At 38.3% G+C, this 14,443-nt stretch overlaps 1 protein-coding gene across 1 annotated transcript in view; it reads right to left on the bottom strand.

The window, feature by feature from the left end:
- The window catches only part of SORCS1 (sortilin related VPS10 domain containing receptor 1), a 611,780-nt gene that overhangs the window by 199,066 nt on the left and 398,271 nt on the right, over positions 1-14,443 (bottom strand). The window contains exon 4 of the mRNA XM_032225618.1: positions 10,596-10,754. Coding sequence (XP_032081509.1) covers positions 10,596-10,754 — 159 coding nt within the window. The remainder of the gene's footprint in view (positions 1-10,595; positions 10,755-14,443) is intronic.

Genomic DNA, 14,443 nt, shown 5'->3' with positions numbered 1-14,443 from the left:
ACAAGCATATTATTAATTTAAGAATTGCAGTGATTCACTTAACAAATGTGGCAAGAAAAATTGTAAAATGTGCCAAACTCACTTAAAAAATGTCTGACTTAGCAACATATGTTGTGGTCATAAGTTGAGGTCTACCTATACTCGTAGAACTGGACCTCCCATAACCAACAATATCTTTCTCCAATTTTTATCTTTTTTACTTTAGCAAGTATACCCGTATCATATAGCTAGATTCCTTTAATCATGATAACAGAATCCTACAGCTACTATGGCTGATGTCACATCCTGCTAATTTCTCAGTTATGACAGCTGTTGATATCAATACAATACTTTACTTTTGACCAAAAAAATGACCATCTTGAAAATGAAAGTGAAGAAAGATAGGGATAACTCTCACTGCGTAAATCCCAAAATAGTGAACTTCATTAGCCACCATTCATGCAGGAATGTCTTTGCTGAATTGACAAAAAAAAGACTCTTGTTTAAAGAGTGGGTTCTACCCAGTTAACAATGTGCTGTCAACTATGCTAAGTATATAACTTAATGCAGAAGAAATCTGTTTTCTTACGTTCAAAAGATGAATGCAAGACACTATGGGCAACAGGAATAAAAATAATTGACAGTACTGTCACAATGAAAAGACTTTAAAGGTGCAACAAAACAGAATTAGGTAAACCTGGAAATTTGGATCTTAATCTGTGTCAGATACAAATGATAGAATACTTGGCACAAAAAATGGCTTTAAATTTTTCAGCAGCTTTATCAGAAGGTTTGGAAGAGCCTATATAACAGAATGTGTTTTATCTTTATAGTTGGGTCAAGTTGACAGTGAGTTCCTGTAATGGGATTTCAATTGTCCTGATTTTTCATTTGCTGGAGAAAAGCAGACAAGTCTGCTGCAATTAAGCAAGGAGGAAGGAAGATGGGACTTATTGATCACCACTAAAAATGACTCTGTAGAAACACAATGAACTTAAAGTGGTAGAATATATTTATTTATTAATCAAATTTATCTCTGGCAGTTATGTTGTTACCTAGTTGGATAATGAAGCATTTGCATGCAAACAATCAAGTTCAGAGAGCATCAAGATCTCCACAGTTCATTTCTGAACAACATATATATAACAACATATAATAGGAACTATTTTATTTTAAATTTTGGGGGGGGAGAGACAGTGGGGACAATAAAAAGGAGTTAAAAGTAATGGAAATAAGGCTGATAAAGAACTACAACTAAATATCAAACAATGGGAGGCAAAAAACAGACTGATCTACTCCAAGAGTGGGTTTTGGGAGGTGAAAAATACTCATTGATGTGAGAAAAAGCCCATTATATTACTGGAAAGAAATGTTTCCTAATATTTGAGACTGCAAAGCCAGAAAGTCCACTGAATTAACAAATTGTCTTCAAAACTGTCCAAATGAATTGGAGGCACTGGATTTGATGATATTTAATTTGAATTGAATCATTCCTTGGTATATTTGCATTATCCAAGAATCCCAACACATCCAACAAGATTCTATGAGAAGATTTTGTTTCTTACTTTCAGGCTTCATGCTTCCGGTTTTCAGAAAGATGCAGTACAAATTAGACAACCACAGCACAATAATGGATATTTTGCTGTACTGACATATTACTGTGGGCAAATGCTCTATTCAAATGGTACTCAAACTGTATTTATAAAAAAAAAAAGAACCAAATCATGAAATAGCTATGAAATAGAATTGTGTGTCAGGTTAAATCTAAGCACTCAAGCTTCATAAATTTGACCTTAACTAAGACATCAGATAAATAAAAAACTTTCAACAGGGAGTTTTTGTCAAACATTTGCTGGGGAATCATATTATTGTGGCTAGGCAGAAATTTGATAGACTGGAAATAACCTAGCTATGTTTTTAATTCTTTGAAAATGGTACATGTCTTCCAGTTGTTTACACTGCTATATAAAAGTGACAAGGTGTTGCTTTTATTTTTTTTAAAAAAATATTGTTTCTACAACAGATAAAATCAGATAAGCCATAAACAATTGCCTTCATTTTCCTAGGATCAAGTTGGCAATTCTTCATTGTTTGATCAAATTGCAGAATATGCATACTGGAAACAAAAACTATTTCACTATTGATGGGCAAGTTTCTTTTCATTTCCTTCAAATATAGAAAATAAATGTTACACAGAGCACAGATTGAATTAACATCTCAAGATCTTGTCTTCTGTGGAATCCCCTATTTTTCCCATTTTATTTTTTCCCAGTATTATGGGAAAATGTGTGACAACCATTTATCTTTGTACAGATAATTTGTATCCCTAGTTATTCTAAACTGCATTTGTACCATAATATTACATACCTCTATAATTTCATGTTTGTTATTCTAGAGATGTACAGAGTATGGGCATGAAATAGTTTGAACTATGAATGTCATCAATCAAAGGTTGATGACATTTCCACTATTATATTACTTTGAGCTGAGACACTAAAATGAATGAGATTTTTAAGAGATCTTGCATTTATTTCCAAAGATCCATGCAGGAGAATTATTCATTGGTTGTCATCAATTTAAAGATCGTGAAAAGGGGCAGAAGGAGAGAACAATTTGAAAGAGGTGAAAAATGTCACATGGAGGTATAGAATTATTATGTTGAGATTTTGTGTACCAATATAGCACTCTAAATTGACTGGTGTATTTCTTATGAGACCTACCCTCTGGTTTTGAAGTGGGTCTTCATCTTAAATTTAGAGGGAAGCCACTTGGATGCTCTTTGAAAAACATAAGAAATAAGATTAGGAAAAAGGAGTTTCAAAGTAAAGAGTTCACAATTATATTACTAAGCACAGATAGACATGCAAACATGGTCCTTTTTTGAGAAGGAAAGATGGCTAAATGATTTTAGGTGAATCACTAAGCACTGTTTTTTAGTTCTAGTCAAATGAAGTTAAAAAAAAAAATCTATCCACCAACCTGAATTGGACCAGGATGGTAGATTTCAGATCATAAGTGTTCATTTAAGTGCATGTGTACACATGAGTATGTTTGTGTGTATTTCCTTCCATTTTTTGTCCTGTTTTATTAAACAAATAAAGGTTAAAAAATATAATTGATGAAGTCTTTTGAAAGCAGTACAAAGATGTGTCTGTGTGTGATCAATTTGAAGGTGTAGCAGTAGAAAGTGCATATTTATTTTAAATAAATCACTGATTTAAAACAAATTATCTTTGATTTTTAAGTGGTAAGCAAGTGGGCAATGATGGCAAAAGTTCCTGTAAGAGATTGTTGCACATTTAATGTACTTATTCAAGGTATCTTGGGAGCATTCACCAACCAAACCTCAGGGTAATTTTCTCAGTTTTCACACATTTCTACAAGCAAACTCTCTTGTGGCAGTTCTTTAGTTCCATCAGGTGAATAATGCAGCGATGAAGGTATTCTGGTTATTATCATCATCTCCTTCCCCAGCTTGGAGCAATACCAATATTACAAAAAAGACACTGAAATAACTTTTTCAGATTGTGTGATGATGCTCTAGTACCTTATAATTTGACAAAAAAAATGAATATACTGTAGTGTACTAAACTATGATTTCATATTTCTCATGCTAGGATTTTGGTAACTTATTTTAGGCAAGTTTTTTTTAATGAGAAAGAATTTTTAAAATATGATAGTATTTTTAAAAAAAAACAATACATTGTAATGAGAACAATGACATAGAAAACTGCTAAATTTAATTTGATTTGAAATGACATAAGTACATACCAAAAACTATATAAACTGTAGGTTTAGGTTTATTGGGATTTATATGCCGCCCTTTTCCCTGAGGGGACTGTAGACACAACTATAAATATATAGTCAGAACCAAATAAACATGACAGTAACCCTAAAGAAAATTAAAAAGGAAAGAAGAAAAAAGAGAAAGGGAAAATGAAAAAAAACTTTTCTAGAGTTTTTAATTAATAACAATATAGTGTGATATATAGTATATTCAATTATCAAACAATGAGTTAAATATTAGTATGTACATTGTAGCACTAGCTCCAACTTTATTGGCTTATGCACAGCAGTGTGCTAATAAATGTATAACAACCAGCACTGCTGGCTTCACTGCTGCCACACCATGAGCTGCCATCAGCTGACTGGCATGCTAGGCATTGTGGTTTATTTCTGCTCTCAATCAGCACTCACACTTTCACAAAATGTAATAACTAGTTCTTATAAAGCTGTATGAACCCACTCTAGTATGCACACTACTGCTCATACTGCTACTAGTACTGGTAGCAATAGCAATCCCTCTTTGAGAGAGATGAGGGGTTGAAAAATGTGAAAAAATAAACAAATGAATTAAAACTAGTATTTATTCCACTATGATGGAATCCAATACCCGTGGAATTTGATCAAAGGGACTGTTTAATCTTTCTAAACCTATAATGCAGTGTAACATTTCAGTAAGTACGATGATCCATCTTGCTTTCAGAGCTTCATCTAAGCAACAATCTGATCAGGATACTTTTTAAAAAAAAGAATACTTTTTGGATAATAAAAGCAGTACATAAGAAAACAGAGCATAGCAATTATTGTTATTTCTGTTTGAAAGCTTATTCCAGTTCATTTAACTAAGGATTTAAAATTATGTCATTATGTCAATCAAGATTCTCAATCATCCAGATAGAGTTGTCTAGAAGTTGAGTCATGGCAACTGGACTTATTTTTCTTTTTGGTTTGAAATGTTTCACTGCTTATAAAAGTAGTTTTGTCGGTCTGAGCAAGTTGATTAGGGAAATCCCATGTGCTAGTTAATAATAGTTAGGCCATCTAGTATTATTGCCATTTCCTTTGTTAGTTAGCCCTGTCCTTCCAATACTCAATAGGTTAAAAATTAACTAATGCAGAAAATGAAAATCCAAGCAACCAGTCAAGTTGCACAAAAGCCATTAATATGATTCACTGGGTGTCTGAGTTCTTATTCATTTATTCTTGATGGGGACCACTGATATTGACCAAGCCTTCTAATAGTTCTCTAAACAAAAGAAAAGATTACTTAAAATGTACTGAAATTAACAGTCCAACCATTTGTTTTTCTTTCCTGTCATGCCATTTTAATTTTTCAAACAAAACAAAAGAAATAACTATTACACCATCATTAATGTGTTTAGGCAAAGCTACTTCTAATCAATGTTCTCTAACATGATTCTCTTTTCTTACACAAGTATTTTGTGAAATGACAAGTACTTGATATCCACAAATTGAAAAGATATTAGCTGTTTGGATAATTTCTTCAAAATCTTTAATTTATATATCAAGATATTTGAAGAAAATAAGTACTATAATTCTATATCAGATAACATTCCAGGGATAGGCAATTGTGTTCAGCAGTAGCCATTGGGTCCCCCCCCCCACACTCTTATTTATGATTTCCAAGGACCAAGGGGAACATGTCCAGTGACACTGAATGTGGGGAGTCAAGCAATGTACTATACAACCAAGTGAAATATAATAAAGATATTTTCTCTTCTAATATTGTTTTATTTTCCTTTTCCAGAGAATAAAGGTGGTGCACAATTGTAAAATAGGGTATAAAATATGAAATAAACATGAAAATATAACAATAAAATTATATCAGCATCATTAAAATGATCAGATACATATATCTACCGATATCCACACATGCACACATGATGAAGGTAAAATCAAACTTTATGTATTGATATTCTTTTTAAGAGTAAAACAAGTGAATATCTACTAGATCCAGAGGGAAATTTTCACACTATTCATACAGTTTAGACATTAATGGCTGTGTGTTGCATTATTTTGAGAGCACAAAAGTTCACATATGACATCATTTGTGTTTTTAATAATCATATATTTCATTTCTCTATCCTGACATAGTTCTTCATATAAAAGCCCTTTTGCCTTTAATTGGTTTAGTGGTTTAGTGGTTTATTAGCATTTGTAGGCCGCCCTTTTCCCTGAGGGGACTCAGGGCGGCTCACAGAAAACCAGGGAGAGGGGAATACAATATTAAGACAACAACATATAATAAAAATAGTAAGCAACATTCATTCATCATTCGGGCGGGGTAGCAATTCTTATCCCCAGGCCTGACGGGCGAGCCAGTTCTTCAAGGCTATGCGGAAGGCCTGGACGGTGGAGAGGGTACGAATCTCCACGGGGAGCTCGTTCCAAAGGGTCGGGGCTACTGCTGAGAAGGCTCTCCTCCTTGTAGTTGCCAGCCGACACTGGCTGGCCGATGGAATGCGGAGGAGGCCTAATCTATGGGATCTTATAGGTCGTAGGGAGGTAATTGGCAGAAGGCGGTCTCTCAAGTATCCAGATCCACTGCCATGTAGGGCTTTATGGGTGATTAATAGCACCTTGAAGCGCATCCGGAGATCGACAGGTAGCCAGCGCAGCTCGCGGAGGATAGGTGTTATGCGGGTGAATCGGGGGGCACCCGCAATCACTCGCGCGGCTGCGTTCTGCACTAGCTGAAGTCGCTGGATGCTCCTCAAGGGCAGCCCCATGTAGAGCACATTGCAGTATTCCAGCCTAGAGATCACAAGGGCCCGAGTGACTGTTGTGAGGGCCTCCCGGTCCAGGTAGGGTCGCAACTGGCGCACCAGGCGTACCTGGGCGAATGCCCCCCTGGTCACAGCCGTTAAATGGTGGTCGAATGACAGCTGTGGATCCAGGAGGACTCCCAAGTTGCGAACCCTCTCTGAGGGGTGTAGAATTTGACCCCCCAGCCTGAGTGTTGGAATGTTTGCCAAATCTTTGGGAGGGAAACACAACAGCCACTCGGTCTTTTCTGGGTTGAGCACAAGCTTGTTAACCCTCATCCAGTCCATAACGGCCTCAAGACCCCGGCCCATCACGTCAACTGCTTCATTGATTTGGCACGGGGCGGACAGATACAGTTGAGTATCGTCCGCATATTGATGGTATCTAATCCCGTGCCTGCGGATGATCTCTCCCAGCGGTTTCATGTAGATGTTGAATAGTAGGGGGGATAAGACCGAACCCTGCGGCACCCCATAATTTAGGGGCCTTGGGGACGATCTCTCCCCTCCCACTAACACCGACTGCGACCTGTCCGAGAGGTAGGAGGAGAACCACCGTAGCACGGTGCCTCCCACTCCCACCTCCCGCAGTCGTCGCAGAAGGATACCATGGTCGATGGTATCGAAAGCCGCTGAGAGGTCAAGGAGGACCAGGATGGAGGGATGTCCTTCATCTCTGGCTCTCCAAAGATCATCCATCAATGCGACCAACGCGGTTTCTGTGCTGTAACCGGGTCTGAAGCCTGACTGGAAGGGGTCTAGATAGTTTGCTTCCTCCAAGGACCGTTGGAGCTGGAAGGCCACCACCTTCTCAACAACCTTCCCCAAGAAGGGAAGGTTGGAGACCGGGCGATAACTATTGAGGACAGCTGGATCCAAGGATGGTTTCTTCAGGAGGGGTCTCACCACCGCCGCTTTCAGTGCGGCGGGGAAGTTCCCCTCCCGAAGGGAGGCGGTTACAACCGCCTGGATCCAGCCTCGTGTCACCTCACTGCAGTTAACAACCAGCCATGAGGGACACGGATCCAGAGCACAGGTGGAGGAACTTACAGCTCTCATGGCCTTGTCCACATCCCCGGGGGTAACGTCCTGAAACTCAACCCAGAGCTGTTCTACTTGATCCCCCTGTGCCTGGTCTACTTGATCCCCCTGTGCCTGATCCCCCTGGTCAGCAAATGGTGACCATTTGGCTATACTGTTTATGTTTAATCTGGCTCAGTGGTGGGATTCAGCCAGTTCATAGCACTTCGAGAGAACCGGTTGTTAACTTTCTGAGTAGCTTGGCAAACTGGTTGTTGGAAGAAATCATTAGGACAGAGAACTGGTTGTTAAATTACCTGAATCCCACCACTGATCTAGCTATACAATAATTTATATTTCTTCCCCTTTATCTGCCTATAATGAAATTTAGGTACAATTCAAGGGTACTATTTCCCCCCTTAAACTTAGGTGAAATAGACCAAACAAACTGAGTGACTTCAGATAGTACTTTGGCAGGTTCGTAGCCATCTCTTGCTTATTTCTCAGTGATAGTCAGACGTTAACTTTGAACCTGGCAGCTCATTATCAGCTGAAATCTAATAATGTTCTTCTGGAATTTGTTTAATCATTTTTATAGATTAAAAACATATGTACTTATCACAGCCACTGCCATAACATGGCAAATTGTACAAGGCTACAAAGTAGAGGAACTGATTTTTTCCCCCATGTAAGCAAATGAAAGTAGCAAGGGGCCAATTCTATGGTTATTATCGACAGAACTTGGGCAGACTGAAAGTATTTGATAGAATAATTGGAAAAAACACTTCCATGGGATATCTATGGAACAAAGCTTTATGAAAACTAATGTATAAATTCCCAATGGTGTTTCTGTGACATTAATGGTGAATTTCTATGTTTTCAGTTTTGATGCTGTTCAAAAGATGGACCACTCACAGAGTAAAGAACAACATAAAAACAAGGACATACAATACTCGAACCTGAATAATTACAAGGTGATTACAAGATAATTACAAGATGGTAATACAGACAATTATCTTCTAAAGATATAAAACATTACAAATAGGAGAATCTCAACCCAAACCTGGAGAGGTTTTCAAGGTCTTACAGAATACCATCAGATGGGAGCCATAAGGATCTCAGGAAAGCCCTCATTCCACAATCTTGTAAAACACAAGAGTGTAAACACAAACTTGTAAAACACAGGGCTGATTTTTGTAATGGAATATATGTTTATTTTGTTATTAGTAAAAATATTCAAAATTAATATGTTTACTTTGACATTTTTGTTTCCTTTGGTAATTTTGTCCCATCCCATTCTTTTAATCTCTCTTTTCACCGTTGAACTCTGTCATATTTATAAAATATCTGAGTCATTTGCTGAAAATGTATGAAGAAACTGAGTATTTCTTTTATTTTTGTTCTAGCAAAATTGTTCATAAACCTTATTTGGGGAGAAAGGGATAGAAATAAATTTAATACTTGGAGACAGGCTATTTGAATAGTGCCTGCTAAATGACATATATGTATTTTTCTTTAAATAAAGTCAATTTGTTCATGCTCAGGATATTTTGCCCTGCTTTGTGACAGAAAGCTAAAATTGTTTTTAGGGATACTTTAAGAATGTGGTGTCTCAAAAATCTAGTAGAATTGACTTGATTTAAATCTTCTAGAGTAAACTAATTCAGTTAACCGCCAGGATTTGTACTTATGAATATTAAAATATTTTGGATGATACTGATGATCTGTTGTGTATGCTTTAAATATGTTGAATCAAATATCATGATACATTAGCTTACATGATTTTATTAAATGATCTTAAGACATGCAGAACTAAATGTCTACATTACCTACAAATGCATGTGAATTCTTTCCCATTTTGTCAGAAAAAGAAGCCAGGTACAAAACTGTTCCCTAACCAATCTGTGGCTTAAGGAAATAGCATCTAAGAATAAAGACAGTCTGGGATAACCATCACCTGGAGGGTAAAACAAATATTTGCTGCTAACTAATGTTCACTGCTGCTTTCTTATCATTCGAATTCACCTGCCTAGTGGCCTGTTCATTGGCCTAATGGCCAGTCATTTGACATTCTCCCATCCACCTGTTGTATCTATCCTCTATAAACAACATAATGCAGGTATCTCACTTACAAAAAAAATTCAGAGCAGGAATGGACAATCTATGGCCACCTAGAGACGGCATTTAATATGTTTTGGAACCAAAAGGAAGAGTGATGAAGTAAAGTGGCTGAAATCAGGATTTTCTTGCTCTTGTCATTTTTTCTAGGAAGGATTTTGGAGTTTTATTTTTTATATTTCATAAATCCTCATAGTTTATGGAGTTTTTCCTGCCAAGTGCTTGAAATTGTAATTGGGTGCGTTTCCCTTCCCAAAATCATAAGAAACCCTGCTCTCAAATCATGGTTAAAGAAACATGTATCTCCTCCCCCCAAAAAGGGGGGCGGCGAGTAGGGAGCAATATAGGAATATTGCTTGCCATTCCAGTGCTGCGGGTTGCCTACTTCTGTGTTAAAAGATAGGCATTTAATATGATATACTTTATGTAAAGTTGTGTAGCACCTATCCTGCAAAGACATATTGAGCAAAGCATAAACCAACTTCCATTATTACTCTAGGGCTTCTTAAATTAATGAGGAATTGACCAGGTAAGAGTCTCTGGAATGATGAGTTGCCTTGATTTCCAGAGCTTTATGCCTATTCCAATTTGAATGTGACACAAGAGGAAAATAATTAAATACATGAATGGATACTAACCGCATTAATTTAATTAGATGTAGAAGTTAAAGAAATTAAAACAGGTTTAATTCTTTTTCTTGTCCATCTTCTACTTTTCAGACTTACAAATCTAATGTACTCATCAATATATAAATTGAGCCCTTGGTTATTTTAGGGAGCAATTAGAGGAGGTAAATGTCAGGTATATCCTTTGAATCTGCTGTCTTTCCTGATATGCTGGCTGTTAACTGACACTTTATTCTGTCCAATAATAGATTTGGTCCTAGCAGAGCATAAAAGTAATACTAACCTTCTGATCCTGACTGTATGCCAAAATCCAGTCCTCCTGCTTGGGATGAAAGAGCATGCTATGGATGTAGAAGTTCAGCCGGTATTTTTGATAGGTGGCTCCTTCATCAGAACTGATCAGCAGGCTGCTTTCAATCTCAGGATCCGTAAGCAACATAATCTGTACAGATAAAAAAAGAGAGAACTGGAATTTGAAACAAGAGAAAGGTAAAACAAACAATCTGAAATGTCTAGAAAAATCACTGTTGTGAAATATTATTTAAATGGGCTCTATTTAGCTGTACACAGCCATCCAAATGTAGACAAAGCAAAGATGGTCTTCTAAATGGAAATGGATACAACAGGGTGTCAAACTTGATCCCACTGTGGGCTCTATTGGGATATTGTTTGTCCTTGGGGACCCAGGGTGGGCCTGGCCTGGCCATCAAAGCTGCCTGGGTGGATGGGGTTAGGGTTGGCCAGGGCTGGGGTGGCACAGGCTGGTGCCTCTATGTCTCCAGGAAGTCACCACAGAACAACTCTGGGCTTATCACGGGCTGGATTCGGCCCACAGGCTGTGTATTTGACATGGCTGGGATAGAGAAACAACATTCTACTTAACTAATCCAAGTATTTCTGTAACAGTCTACACAAAGACACATATACCTTTTATTTTTGATTGTGTGCGATACTATATTTTTTAAATGCATATTATGAGTTATATTTAAGTGCCCCATTTCTTTTCTGTTGAAAGCTGTGGAAGCATGGATTTCCCTGACAAAAGTCCACAGTCATTAATAGAGTGATGGTAAACACAGGCAGTGTCACGGCTCCTTCACTTAATAACCAAGAAAGAAACTCAACTCCAGTTTGCAGAATTAAGAGTACTTTTACTGATTATAAGTAATGAGAAGCTAAGCAAAGCTGGATCTGAGCAAAAGGGCGCGAAAGCATTAGATATCAATATATGATTCATTCCCCTCCCCTTGGTACCCCAGTCCATAGTCCAATTGTATATCTCCACAGCTGTCAGGTGGGAGACATCTTCAAAAATCATCATCAGGTTGGTATGCCGGACAGTTGGCCTTGGCGGGAAACTCCCCTCCTTCCACATGCGGAAACGAATGGTGAGAACAACTCCCAATTAACAGTCCTCCTGTACAGATTATTTCCCTCACCCAAATACCATGCCCTCCCTCCCCATTTCAATGGCAGCTGAAAAGCAAGCAGCAAAACAGAGGCTGATAGGCAGCAACTGAGGACAAGAAGGGCCAAAAGAGGCAAAAAAGTGAGAAACACTCTCTCTTCCTCTGGCATTTCCTTTGATCATTATCACATTAAATGCAAGACAAAAGAAGGAAAAGACTAGAGAATGTCATTCAAATCATAGCACAGAATTCACAGAAAGGATAAAAGCCTGAAGGTAACTTCAAGTGCCAAGAAGTATAAAAGCCTTTTCTATCCAATTCTGAAAATTTTGAATCAGCACATGAGTTTCCATTGTGATATTAAGGCAAGCCCTACATATATTATCAGTGATTCCTTTTGCTTTAATTTAAAGATGCAATTTAATTTAAATTGTATCACATTCTACCACTCCCCCATATATTGGTCCCTATACTATCATTCTTTCCACAGGAACCTTTATTTTGCACCATAAGATAAAGAAAAAAATTACATTACCTCTGGAAAGTTATAAAAATTTAAACTTTTTCCTTAAAGAAATAAATCAGAATCTTTCATAGATATCCCAGGTAATAAGCACTGCTGTACCCAGAACTCTTGAAATAAAGGGATTAACATAAAAGCTTCTACTTTCACTATAGTATTCAGCCATTACTAGGGTGACCAGATGTCCCGCATTTGGCGGGACAGCCACGCCTTTTCATAATTTTTCCCGCGTCCTGGGGCATTCTCAAAATATCCTGCTTTAATTTTGGCGCCTTCTCGCTCGCTCCCCCGCCCATCCACTGCCGCTCGCATGGGCGGGGTACTGTAGCGAGTGAGCGGATGGGCGGGGAGCGAGTGAGCCGCTCATTCGTTCCCCCGCCCATCCGCTGCTGCTCGCATGGGCTGGGTGTAGCGAGTGAGCGAGCGGATGGGCAGGGAGCGAGTGAGCCGCTCATTCGTTCCCCTGCCCATCCGCTGCCACTCGCATGGGCTGGGTACTATAGCGAGTGAGCGAGCGGATGGGCGGGGAGCAAGTGAGCCGCTCATTCGTTCCCCCGCCCATCCGCTGCCGCTCTCATGGGCGGGGTGTAGCGAGTGAGCGGGCAGATGGGCGGGGGAGCGGCTCACTTTTCCAGCCCCACTTCCACCCGGACAAGCCATGGGAAAGCCTCCGCCTCTCCGAAAAGAGCCACCTGTGTGTGTGGCCCTCGACGGGGTCTGGAAGCGGAGGCTTCCCCCAAAGCATCCCTCGCGCACTTCGGGGGCTGGCGGGCGAGGCGAGCGCAGCAGCCGGAGACTCCCCCGCGGGACCACTGTTCCCAAGGCAAGAAAACACCATGCAGCACTTTTGTTTTAATTTTTTTAAATTTTATTTTATTTTTTTTAAAGTTCAAAAATTTTATTTCTTTTAAAACAAACATTTCATCATTCCTCAATCAGTAAAACATCGAAGTACAATTTTTTGTATGTCAAGATAGTTCTAGTTTCTAGCCTAATGTATACCCCTCCCTCCCTCCACCCCCTCCTCCTTCCCCCCCCCCCCGACTTCCCAGAATCCGTACACGGTATGGATTTTTAACAAACACAGTCTAAAATCTATTGAAAAAAAAGAAATAAAGAAATTAATGACATTCTACATTGACCTTAGCTTCTTCTTGCTCAACTAACTTTAAACAATTTAAATCATTTCTGATCTTAAGCATAGGCTAACTGGAATTTCTTGGTCCCGTATTTATTTTGTATATAATCAATCCATTTTTTCCAGTCTCGTTTATATCTCTCATTTGAGTGATCTTTAAGATATGCTGATATTTTAGCCATCTCGGCTAAATTTGTGACTTTCAATGTCCATTCTTGAGTTGTAGGCAAGTCTTCCTTCTTCCAGTATTGCGCCACCAACAGTCTTGCTGCCGTTATTAGGTGCAGAATCAAGTTAGTCTCTACCACTGTAAAGTCAGTACATATACCTAGTAAGAATAACTGAGGAGTAAACTTTATCCTTCTTTTAAAGATATTTTGCATAATCCACCATATTTTTATCCAGAATGCCTTAACCTTTTGGCAGGTCCACCATATATGATAATATGTAGCATCGAGAGAACCTCACCTCCAACATTTAGGCTGTACATTCGGATACATAGAAGCCAGCTTTTTAGGATCTAAATGCCATCTATAGAACATCTTATAAAATTTTTCTCTTAGATTTTGAGCTTGTGTAAATTTCACATTTGTTACCCATATTCTTTCCCATGTATCCAACATTATTGGTTCTTCAATATTTTGAGCCCACTTTATCATACAATCTTTAACTAATTCTGTTTCCGAATCCATCTGTATTAGTACATTATATATCCTCTTTATATGCATTAAGCCTTGATCTCTTATTTGTTTAAACAAATTATCTTCAGCTTGGATAAAACCATTTTTTGATCGATTTTCTACCTGGCCTGTAATTGCCCATACTGGAACCATGTTTGAATTACCTTCTCCTCTTTTAATACCTCCAAAGATTTTAGTTGTAGTACCCCCCTTTCCAAAATGAGAAGCTGTCTATAGGTAGTTCTATCCTGTTTTCGTGCTATGTTCATATTTTCAATTGTATGTCTAGGAATTGCCCACATGGGTATTTTGTCATTTAATTTATATTGGTATTTTTTCCAGACCCGCAGTAAAGCATTTCTTAAAATATTACTTTTAAAC

The sequence above is a fragment of the Thamnophis elegans genome, chromosome 10 (assembly GCF_009769535.1).
Source record: "Thamnophis elegans isolate rThaEle1 chromosome 10, rThaEle1.pri, whole genome shotgun sequence".
NCBI classification, from domain to species: Eukaryota; Metazoa; Chordata; class Lepidosauria; order Squamata; family Colubridae; genus Thamnophis; species Thamnophis elegans.
Note: the sequence above shows the minus strand (reverse complement) of the source record. Positions and strands in the feature narration are given on the sequence as shown.